This window comes from Canis lupus, chromosome 6 (assembly GCF_048164855.1).
Source record: "Canis lupus baileyi chromosome 6, mCanLup2.hap1, whole genome shotgun sequence".
NCBI classification, from domain to species: Eukaryota; Metazoa; Chordata; class Mammalia; order Carnivora; family Canidae; genus Canis; species Canis lupus.
This window is the reverse complement of record NC_132843.1, coordinates 65,104,042-65,116,089: the sequence shown is the minus strand read 5'-3', so window position 1 is coordinate 65,116,089 and position 12,048 is coordinate 65,104,042. Positions and strand designations below refer to the sequence as shown.

The 12,048-nt window shown below is 44.9% G+C and overlaps 1 protein-coding gene across 1 annotated transcript in view; it reads right to left on the bottom strand.

Moving 5' to 3' along the window:
* Nucleotides 1–10,298, bottom strand: part of SHCBP1L (SHC binding and spindle associated 1 like) — a 45,201-nt gene extending 34,903 nt beyond the window's left edge. Inside the window, exons 1-2 of the mRNA XM_072830962.1 lie at nucleotides 9,808–10,298; nucleotides 7,177–7,326 (exon numbers count right to left, since the gene is read on the bottom strand). Of these exons, the coding sequence (XP_072687063.1) occupies nucleotides 7,177–7,326; nucleotides 9,808–10,272 (615 nt within the window). The 5' untranslated portion in view covers nucleotides 10,273–10,298. The remainder of the gene's footprint in view (nucleotides 1–7,176; nucleotides 7,327–9,807) is intronic.
* Nucleotides 10,299–12,048: the final 1,750 nt, after the last annotated feature.

Genomic DNA, 12,048 nt, shown 5'->3' with positions numbered 1-12,048 from the left:
AACAGGGTATTCAACTCTAGGAAAATGTTTTTAAATGTCCAGGAAAGGAAAATTAATCCTAGTATACTGAACGGTTTATCTATATATGAAATGGATACTACATATCTATGAAGGTAAACAGAGCATATGTTAAAACCAAAATTATTATATAAGTATTTAGGGAGGTTGGAAGCATGTGGAAAATATGGGTATAAGGTAGAACATGGAATGATACTGGTGGTGGTAGATAAAATACCTAAATCTCCATTTTCCATAGTGGGAGCCTACATATAAAACCTAAAACAGAGAAGTCAAGAAGTAGCAATATAAGCATGATTCTTGGAGACAGGGAATTAATATAATAATTAACTAAACTGGTTAAAATTGGCTGCACCTGGAAAATACAAGGCATGGCAGCAGGAGGTAGATAGAGGTTGGCTGACTACATCATTTTATAACAAACGTTGTAACTGTATTTGACTCTATAAATTATGTACATATTTAATTTTTATAAAACTAAGAAAACATTTAGCAATAAGTGGGTACACAAAAGGTAAGGAATTGAGACATTTAATATAAACTACAATTTTGAGGCCTTTATAATGAAAGAAAGGAAAGAAACAGAGTAGGAGCTAAAGGGAAAAGAATGGTCCCAAGCAGTCTAAAATGTGAATTTAAATGCTTCCAATTTGTTCAGATAGCAAGTTACAGAACAGGCTTTAAAACCAAGGTTTCTAAAAAAAAAAAATAATAATAAAATAAAATAAAATAAAATAAAATAAAATAAAATAAAATAAAACCAAGGTTTCTGAGGGTAGCTGGGTGGTACAATCAGTAAAGCGTCCAACTCTTAATTTCGGCTCAGGTCTTGATCTCAGGGTTGTGAGATTGAGCCCCAGACTGGGCTCCATGCTGGCAGTGAAGCCTCCTTAAGATTCTCTCTCTCCATCTCCCTCTGCCCCTAGCCCTAAAAATAAAAATAATAAAACCAAGGATTCTATAACTAAAGGTGGGCGTTTGCAGAAATAGCCACAATGCAAGATGTAAATGTTGAGAAAAGCTCAAAGTAACTATTTGTTCTTCAGAACTATGATATAATAAACCAGGTAAATAACCAGCTTCCAGAATCCATGGAGAGATCCCTTAAATGTTTCCAAACTAAAGATTCTCTAAACTAGGAACATACTTCAACCTAATAAAGGTTATATATGAAAAACCCATGGCTTATATCATCCTCAAAGGGGAAAAACTGAGAGCTTTCCCTTTAGGTCAGGAACAAGACACAGATGTTCACTCTCACCATTGTTGTTCAACACAGTACTGGTTGAACAGACTGGTTGAAGTCTTAGCCACAGCACTCAGACAACAAAATAAAAGGCATTCAAACTGGCAAGGAAGAAGTAAAACTTTCACTGTTTGCAGATGGCATGATATTCTATATAGAAAACCCAAAGGCGGGATCCCTGGGTGGCGCAGCGGTTTGGCGCCTGCCTTTGGCCCAGGGCGCGATCCTGGAGACCGGGGATCGAATCCCACGTCGGGCTCCCGGTGCATGGAGCCTGCTTCTCCCTCTGCCTGTGTCTCTGCCTCTCTCTCTGTGACTATCATAAATAAATAAAAGAAATTAAAAAAAAAAAAAAAAGAAAACCCAAAGGCCTTCACCAAAAAATTGACAGAACTGATACATGAATTCAGTAGAGTCACAGGATACAAAATCAACATACAGAAATCTGAAGCATTTCTTTATCAATAATGAAGCAGGAGAAAGAGAAAGTAAGGAACCAGCCTCATTTACAATCACATCCAGAACAGTAAGATATCTAAGAATAAACCTAACCAAAGAGGCGAAAGACCTGCACTCTGAAAACTATAAAACATTGATGAAAGAAACTGAAGATGACACAAAGAAATGAGAAGACATGCCATGCTCATGGATTAGAAGAACAAATATTGTCAAAATGTCTATACTACCCAAAGTAATCTGCACATCCAATGCAATCCCTATCAAAATACCACCAACATTTTTCAGAGAGCTAGAATAAACAATCCTAAAAGCTGTATGGAACCACAGAAGACTCTGAGTGGCCAGAACAACTGTGAAGGAAAAAAAAAAAAGCAAGCCTGGAGGCATCACAATTCTGGACTTCAAGTTATATTACAAAGCTGTAATGAACAAAATTATAAGGTACTAAAAAAAATTATAAGGTACTGGCACAAAAATAGACACACAGATTAATAGAACAGAACGGAAAACCCAGAAATAACCCCACAAGCATATGGTCAATTAATCTTTGACAAGGCAGGGAAGAATATCCAATGGAGAAAAGAGTCTCTTCAACAAATGGTACTGGGAGAACTGGGCAGCAACATGCAAAAGAATGAAACTGGACCACATTCTTACAGTATACACAAAAATAAATTCAAAATGGATTAAAGACCTAAATGTGAGACCTGAAACCATAAAAATCCTAGAAGAGAATACAGGCAGTATTCTCTTTGACATCGGCCATTGCAACTTCTTTCTAGATAGGTCTCCTGAGGCAAGGGAAACAGAAGCAAAAATAAACTATTGAGGCTTCATCAAGATAAAAAGCTTCTGCACAGTGAAGGAAACAAGCAACATAAAAGGCAATCAACAGAATGGGAGAAGATATTTGCAAATGACATATTGGATAAAGGGCCAGTATCCAAAATATATAAAGAACTTAACCAACTCAACAGCCAGAAAACAATCCAATTTAAAAATGGGCTGAAGTGGGGCATCCTGGGTGGCTCAGTGGTTTAGCACCACCTTCAGCCCAGGGCGCGATCCTGGAGACTCAAGATTGAGTCCCATGTCATGCTCCCTGTGTGGAGCCTGCTTATCCCTCTGCCTGGGTCTCTGCCTGGGTCTCTGCCTCTCTCTCTCTCTCTCTCTCTCTCTCTCTCTCATGATCCTAGAGATCCAGGATGGAGTCCCATGTTGGGCTCCCTACATGGAGCCTGCTTCTCCCTCTGCCTGTGTCTCTGCCTCTCTCTCTCTCTCTAATGACTAATAAAATCTTTTTAAAAAGGGGGGTGGGTGGGCTGAAGACATGAATAGATGATATCCAGATGGCCAACAGAAAAGATGTGTCTTTTCATCAATATCACTGATCATCAGGGAAATGTAAATCAAAACTACAGTGAGATATCACCTGACACCTGTCAGAAGGGCTAAAATCAACAACACAAGAAATAACAGGTGTTAGTGAGGATATGGAGAAAGGGAAATCCTTGTGCACTGTTGGTAGGAATGCAAACTGGTGCAGCCTCTCTAGAAAACAGTATGGGGTTTCCTCAAAAAAGTTAAAAATAGAACTACTCTATGATCCAGCAATTGCTGGGTAATTTAGTAAATAATACTAAGTACCCAAAAGAATACAAAAATACTAATTCAAAGGGATACACGAACTCCGATGTTTACAGCAGCATTATCTATAATAGCCAAATTATAGAAATAGCCCAAGCATCCATCAATTGATGAATGGATAAAAATGATGTGGTATATATACACAATGACACATTGACCATAAGAAAGAACAAAATCTTGCCATTTTGCAAGGACATGAATGAAGCTAGAGAGCACAATGCTAAGTAAAATAAGTTAGAGAAAGACACCATATGATTTCACTTATATTTGGAATTTAACAAACAAAACAAGCAAAGGAGGTGGGGGAAGATGGAGGGAGGCAAACTAAGAAACAGACTCTTAACTATAGAGAACAAATTGATGGTTACTGAGGATAGGTAGCTGGGGGGGATGAGTTAAATAGGTGATGGGGATTAAAGAGTGCACTGTGGTGAGCATTGGGTACCGTATGGAGGTGTTGAATCACCATATTGTACATTTGAAACTAATATTACACTAAATGTTAACTAACTAGAATTTGAATAAAACTAAAAAAAATAGATTCTCTAAGTTTATTGATAGTGACTAAACATGTTCTTTGTTTAAAAATGTTTAAAAATCAACCATAATCCTATCAACAGAATAGCCAACCACCATTAACCTTAACCTTTTTATCTTCCAGTTTTATTCCTATGTACTTATATAATTTACATAATTGGATCATACCGCATATCTAGTTCTATAATCTTTTATTAAATACATACACAATGAGCACTTTCTTTTTTTTTTAAGATTTATTTATTTATTTATTTATTTATTCAGAGAGAGCGAGAGAGAGGCAGAGACACAGGCAGAGGGAGAAGCAGGCTCCACGCAGGAAGCCCAACGTGGGACTCGATCCCGGGACTCCAGGATCACACCCTGGGCTTCAGGCGGCGCTAAACCGCTGTGCCACTGGGGCTGCCCCAATGAGCAATTTCTTAATCATGAAAAGTTTTTTTAACATAAGTTTTATAACTATATAATATTCTATTTTATGGATATATCATCATTTATTTGACCAGCATCTCATTATTAAAGCTGTATGGTATTATCAATCTTTAATTTTATAAATATCACTGTGAACATTCAATATATAAATCTTTTTCTGCATTTCTGATTTCTGTAGAATAAATTTCTAGAAATTAAGTGAACTTTTCCATTTTCATTTATTATTCTGTGCAGGGGAGTCTATTTTTGTTATTTTTATTTTTTTCCAGCTTTATTGAGATAACTGACATAAAACAAGTGAACTACTTTAAAATTCCTAATGTATTTTGGCAAACTGCTTTCTACAGAGGTTATAAAAAAGTTTCCTTAATTTCTGGACCACTTTGTAACCAAGATTAAGGATATGCTAGATTTCGTTCCAATCAAATATTTCCAAATTTTTCTTTGTTATTGTTGTGAACCTGCAGCAGGCAGAATAATGGCCCTCAAAGATATTCATGCCTTTAGCCTTGGAACCTGTGAATATATTAATATTATTCGACACGGTAAAAGGAACTCTGCTGATGTGATTAAGGTTAAGGAGTTGAGATGGGAAGTTATCCTGAATTACCCAGTTGGGCCCATTCTAATCATGAATCTTAAAAGACATGTACTTTTCCAGCCTGCAAAGAACCAGACAGATAGTCTAAGAAAGACTTTGGGGCAGCCTGGGTGGCTCAGCAGTTTAGCCCCTGCCTTCGGCCCAGGGTGTGATCCTGGAGACCAAGGATCCAGTCCCATGTCAGGCTCCCTGCATAGAGCCTGCTTGTGTCTCTGCCTCTCTCTCTCTCTCTCTCTCTCTCTCTGTGTGTGTGTGTCTCTTGTGAACAATAAATAAAATCTTAAAAAGAAAGAAAGAAAAAAAAGAAGAAAGAAAGAAAGACAGACTTTGAAGATGGAGGAAGGGGGCCAGAATGTAGAAAAGGCAAGGAAAGAGATTTTCCCTTAGAGCCTCCAGAAGGGAATGCAGCCTTGTCTGCATCTTGATATTAGCTCACTGGGCCCATGTCAGATTTTTTTCTATAGAATTGTAAGATAATAAATTTTGTATTGCTTAAGCCACCAAACCTTATGGTAAATTCTTTCAACAGCAATAGAAAACTAATTGAGCACCTAAATAAAAAGAGAATGAGGTCCATAGAAATAAATTATTGTGACTTCAGAACAAGGAGCATCATATAGCAACTGCTGATACTTTAATCCAAGTAAGACTTAAGAAGCAGAGGCAGACAAAACAATGTCTGAATTGTGCAGTGCTACCTTCAGAGGTCCAAAGAGCTAGTTTGACTGCCACATAATTCAAAGAATTAGAATCTTCCAATATACTATTTTCCCTCTGTCCACCCCTTTTCTTCCTACCTTTCTAGTGTTTAAAGAACATTGGCAATCTCTAGAGGATTCTAAAGCAATCTAATTATCTGTAATCTTGTTATTTTAGGAGTAAGAAAGAACAAATAATCAATATGTTGCATATTAAATCTTAGAACTTGGTAGAATTTCTAGATAATCTAATCCAGTGAGTTTTCACACAACTTTAAGGATCTTTAAATGTTTTATGGAGTATAGGGGCTATCATGAGGTATCGGGAGAAAACCCATTCCCTTCATTTCAGTCAGAAATATCCTCCCTTAACGTATTATATCTGTCAGGCTTCCACATAAAACTTGACTAAACCGCCCCCCCCAAATGTTAAAGATACCCACATAGTACACCTCCTCTTACATGAAAAAAGGTCCAGAGAAGTTATGAAAGTTCCAGGGAAAGGCTACTCAAAACCTGAAATTGAGCAAACCTCAAAGAAACACTAAACACAGAATATTATTGAAAAACTAATCTCAAGTCTCTATTATATTTTTTGTATAGTCTCTATGATCAAAAATAAGCCAATTTTTATCTGTAAAAATACCACTAACTTACTTTTCCACGGAAATGGAACTGAATTGTTTTCAGGTAGTGTGCAATGTAATGAACTTCAAATTTTTCTCGTGACCAAAACAATAGATTTGAGATATCTGTGGCAGGGATACCATTTGTGATTATAGATATTAATGTCTACACAAGGATAATTAATCTTTAAGGGAATCAAATTTATGACATTATATATGCCACATTTAACCTATAGACCTAAAAAAGTAAAATGTTATAGGATGAATGCTTGAAAGTTGATGTATTATACTAAAAGGATACTTTTCATGGAAAGAAAATAATAGTTTTCTTCTTTTTTTTTTTAAGATTTTATTTATTTATTCATGAGACGGAGAGGCAGAGGAATAAGCAGGCTCCCCATAGAGCAGGAGCCTGATGTGGGACTCAACCCAGGACCCCAGGATCATGACCTGAGCCAAAGACAAACACTTAGTTGCTTAGCCACCCAGGCACCCACCAATAGTTTTCTGATCCACTTTTTCTGTCTTAATCTAACTAAACCTGGTAATTTATCTTCACAGATAAATGAAGATTAAAGTGATAGAAAAAGAAGCCCCAAGTCTGTTAAAGCTTAAGTTACTAATTTTAAAGAAATGTACTTCTGTTATTTGAGCAATTAAAATTAAACTAATAAATACTGTCTGATACACTAGATTCCATTTAATAATTAACTGTGCACAGGTAAATGGATGCTAATATCCCCCCTTCTTTTTACACTATTAATTTGCTTAGAAACTTAAAATAGACATAACCTTTTGTCAATCAATCTCCGTTTAAGAGTCAAAGCCCCAAATCAGTAATGCCATATTTTAGTGTTAAAAAGAACTGGTAATTTCACTCAAAAGAACAAAGATCAGGTAAAAATTATTTACCTCAACCAGTATAGCAACAAAAGGGATAGAAGCTTCTTCATATTTCACAAAGAATAACTCAGGGTTAGTCTTCCAGACTCCAAGCCATCTGTCTTTCAACTTTAATTTTTCTGATAGATATTTACTCATAGCCTCATCAGCATCTTCTGCCTAGCAAAAGAAAAAATATAGGTAAGTTGTATAAAATTATATACTTTTATAAATTGAATCTATGTTTGCTGGAAAATATCATAAACATTAAAAACTTAAAAGAGATCCATACACTCAATAGAGTAATTCAGTGCTAAGACATGTACTTATTTATATTTAAGTAATTTGTTTTATTAATCCACTGAGGAGAAAGAACTGTAATTATACATTAAAAAATAGTAATTATCATATTTAAAAACAGCAATTATTTTTTCTGAACTTTAAAGATACAATAACTATTTAAAACAGTACATAAAAAAATAAAAAAAATAAAACACTACATAAAAATTTAAGATAGCACTTCATTGTATAAAACAAATGAGCATGCTAAGCATTCAACAAATACTGCCCATTTGATTTTTAAAATTTAAATCCAGCTACCTCAAGGATAATAATGTAAGCTATTGTGAAACACAGTCCTTAAGAGCCTGTCTGATTAATGGCACAAAAATTTACATAAACGTTTTTCAGTTGCGTTTTGGAGACTTCATCTCCTCCAACTCTCAGTATCAGATATAAGTTGGCCATTGATACTGTCCTAGTTTTATGGTAACTGTGTTCTTAAAAAATTTTTCATCCAATTATAAAATACAGTTCAAAAAAAAAAATAAAAAAAATAAAATAAAATAAAATAAAATAAAATACAGTTCACCTGCAGAAAATGTAAGGAAATGCACAAAATGTAAGGAAAACCAAAACCACTTCTGATCCTGACAGCCAAAATAACCATTGTTGCTACTTCCTTCCAGTCACTTTTCTATGTATGTATTCATCCATACATATAAATCATATTTGGTTTTGTCTCCTGGGGCATTTTTTTTTAACCTTAAAGGATAAGCATAACTAACGTTCTTGAAAACCTCATTTTTACTCTGCCTGGGTCTCTCCACTATATGCCACCACCACACATTCTTTACTATCCCCACAGTCAGAAATTTAGTTTCTAATTTTTTTTTAAGATTTTATTTATTTATTTATTTATTCAGGAGACACAGAGAGGCAGGGGCATAGGCAGGGAGAGAAGCAGGCTCCTCACAAGGAGCCCCATGCAGGACTCCACTCCCGACGGGGATCACGCCCTGAGCCGAAAGCAGACCCTCAACCACTGAGCCACTCAGGAGTCTAATTTTTAATTCTAACAAATATCATTGCAACCAATATCTTTATACACATATTCTTCCACTATAATTTTTTAAAAAATAGGCTAGAAACATCTGGTATTTGCTCTACAGAGTGTTACAAGGTACGTTATCTTGTATACGAAACAGGATTCCACAGCCATCCCGTGTAGACCTGTGCAGTACTGTCAGGTCAAAGTCACCGCTAAGTCATCGCATCCTTATGTGTGGGCATACATCGTTAAATGAGAAAACTAAGATGCAAACCTGGGCACTGGTGAGGCCTATGGATCCAGGAGGCAACCCTGGGCACTGATAAGGCCTATCGATGCAAGGGCAAGCCTGGGCACTGATAAGGCCTATGGATCCAAGAGGCAACCCTGGGCACTGATGAGGCCTATGGATCCAGGAGGCAACCCTGGGCACTGATGAGGCCTATGGATCCAGGAGGCAACCCTGGGCACTGATGAGGCCTATGGATCCAAGAGGCAACCCTGGGCACTGATGAGGCCTATCGATGCAAGGGCAAGCCTGGGCACTGATAAGGCCTATGGATCCAAGAGGCAACCCTGGGCACTGATGAGGCCTATGGATCCAGGAGGCAACCCTGGGCACTGATGAGGCCTATGGATCCAGGAGGCAACCCTGGGCACTGATGAGGCCTATGGATCCAGGAGGCAACCCTGGGCACTGATAAGGCCTATGGATCCAGGAGGCAACCCTGGGCACTGATGAGGCCTATGGATCCAAGAGGCAACCCTGGGCACTGATGAGGCCTATGGATCCAGGAGGCAACCCTGGGCACTGATAAGGCCTATCGATGCAAGGGCAAGGCTGGGCACTGATAAGGCCTATGGATCCAAGAGGCAACCCTGGGCACTGATGAGGCCTATGGATCCAGGAGGCAACCCTGGGCACTGATGAGGCCTATGGATCCAGGAGGCAACCCTGGGCACTGATGAGGCCTATGGATCCAGGAGGCAACCCTGGGCACTGATAAGGCCTATGGATCCAGGAGGCAACCCTGGGCACTGATGAGGCCTATGGATCCAAGAGGCAACCCTGGGCACTGATGAGGCCTATGGATCCAGGAGGCAACCCTGGGCACTGATGAGGCCTATGGATCCAAGAGGCAACCCTGGGCACTGATAAGGCCTATGGATCCAGGAGGCAACCCTGGGCACTGATGAGGCCTATGGATCCAGGAGGCAACCCTGGGCACTGATAACTGATCCATCACCGATCAGATTGTCACCCCTTGGAAGCTGCCAAAAGCGCGGCAACCGCTCCAGCAGGGCTGCCACAAGGCAACGGTAACCCTCACCTTGCAGCCCTGCAGCACCTGGTCGCAGTACAGCACCACCTTCTCGTCGCGCCACATCCCCCTCATGGGGGACACGCAGACCGGGGGCAGCGGCTGCGCCTCCTCTTCCTCCTCCTGGGGCACCGACAGAGGCGGCTCCTCCGCCTCCGCCGCCTCCGCCGCCTGCTCCTCCTCCTCCTCCTCCGCCCCCGCGGCCCCCGCGGCCCCCGCGGCCCCCGCGGCCCGGCCCTCGGCCTGAGAGGCGGGCGGGAGCTGCAGCCGCCGCCGCGCCGCCTCCCGGCCCGCCTTCCCCTTCCCGGGCCGCGGGGACGCCACCACCGACCGCGCCGGGGCCGCGGCGCCCCTCAGGGTCCCGACCGCCAGCGAGTCCCCGGGGGGCGCGGAGAGTCCCTGGGCGCCTCGCCTGCCGGGCCTGCCGGTTCCGACCGACTCCTCCGGCTCGGGAGGCCGCGCCGCCGACGCCATCTCCCCGCCCGCGAGGCCCCGCTGCGGCCGTTAGGCGCGGAGCCCGCGGAGCCCGCCACGTGCAGGGAGGGCCTCGAGGGCGGCGGGCCGGGGACGGGGGCGGGGGGCGGCAGCCCGCGAGGGGCGGGGGGCGAGGGGGCGAGGGCGAGGGGGTGGGGGACGAGGGCGCTGGGGGACGAGGGGGTGGGGGCGCTGGGGGAGCGAGGGGATGGAGGGCGCTGGGGGGCGAGGGGATGGAGGGCGCTGGGGGCGAGGGGGTGGGGGCGCTGGGGGGCGAGGGGGTGGGGGCGCTGGGGTAGGAGGCGGTGGAGGTGCTGGGGGGGCGGAGGGCGCCTGGGGGCGAGGGGATGGAGGGCGCCGGGGGGCGAGGGGGTGGGGGCGCTGGGGGACGAGGGGGTGGGGGCGCTGGGGGGCGAGGGGGTGGGGGCGCTGGGGGACGAGGGGGTGGGGGTGCTGGGGGGACGAGGGGGTGGGGGCGCTGGGGGGCGAGGGGGTGGGGGCGCTGGGGGACGAGGTGGTGGGGGCGCTGGGGGACGAGGGGGTGGGGGTGCTGGGGGGACGAGGTGGTGGGGGCGCTGGGGGACGAGGTGGTGGGGGCGCTGGGGGACGAGGGGGTGGGGGCGCTGGGGGGCGAGGGGGTGGGGGCGCTGGGGGACGAGGTGGTGGGGGCGCTGGGGGACGAGGGGGTGGGGGTGCTGGGGGGCGAGGGGGTGGGGGCGCTGGGGGACGAGGGGGTGGGGGCGCTGGGGGGACGAGGGGGTGGGGGCGCTGGGGGACGAGGGGGTGGGGGCGCTGGGGGACGAGGGGGTGGGGGCGCTGGGGGACGAGGGGGTGGGGGTGCTGGGGGGACGAGGGGGTGGGGGCGCTGGGGGGCGAGGGGGTGGAGGGCGCTGGGGGGCGAGGTGGTGGGGGCGCTGGGGGTGAGGGGTGGGGGCGCTGGGGGAGCGAGGGGATGGGGGGCGAGGGGGTGGAGGGCGCTGGGGGGTGAGGGGGTGGGGGCGCTGGGGGAGCGAGGGGATGGAGGGCGAGGGGTGGGGGCGCGGGGCGGGGGAGTGTGGCGCTCAGGGCGGCGCACCCACTAGGTGGCGCGCACGGGCAGGGCCCCGCCAGAACGCCCCGCCGCTGCCCTCGGCACCCCCTGGAGACAATTCTGCCCCGGGGCCCCGCGGTCCTCAGGGGGCTTGTGAGGCACCCTCAGGTGGCCGTGCCGCACTCCTGCACCCCCGGACGCCATCTGAGAGAACCTTGGGTTGACCCTGGAGCTGGCGGCCGGCACCCTCTGCCCCCGACGAGGGACCCCCGGGAACAAATGCGGCCACCTAGATTTCCCCCGGCCTATCCACACGGCTCCCGATATAAAACCACCTTTCCATTTTGAACACGCCACTTTGTGCCAAAAACGGTAGGTGAGTCTACATTCAGGTCCCTGTTGTGCTGCTCAAAATTCCCCTTAAAGACTCTTCTTTATGTAACTCCTCAGCTGGACTCCGATTTCCAGCTGGGCGGACTGTGTGCAAACTCCGAATTCCCTCACAATAGAGGTCGGCTCAAGATAATACATTTTGGAGAAGGAGTGAGCCCCCCGGTTTCTGTTGGATGACTATTAAGTGCGTGGAGCCAGTTGGAACGAATTCTGTTTACACCCTCGCTGTGACAGTGCTACGTGGGAGCCAACAGCTGCCACAGAGAGCAGCGCTGGGAAAACACCTGCCTTCCTTCACGCTCCTCTGGAAGGACACTGTGTTACATTTTGAGTTTATTTTGGGGAAAATATTA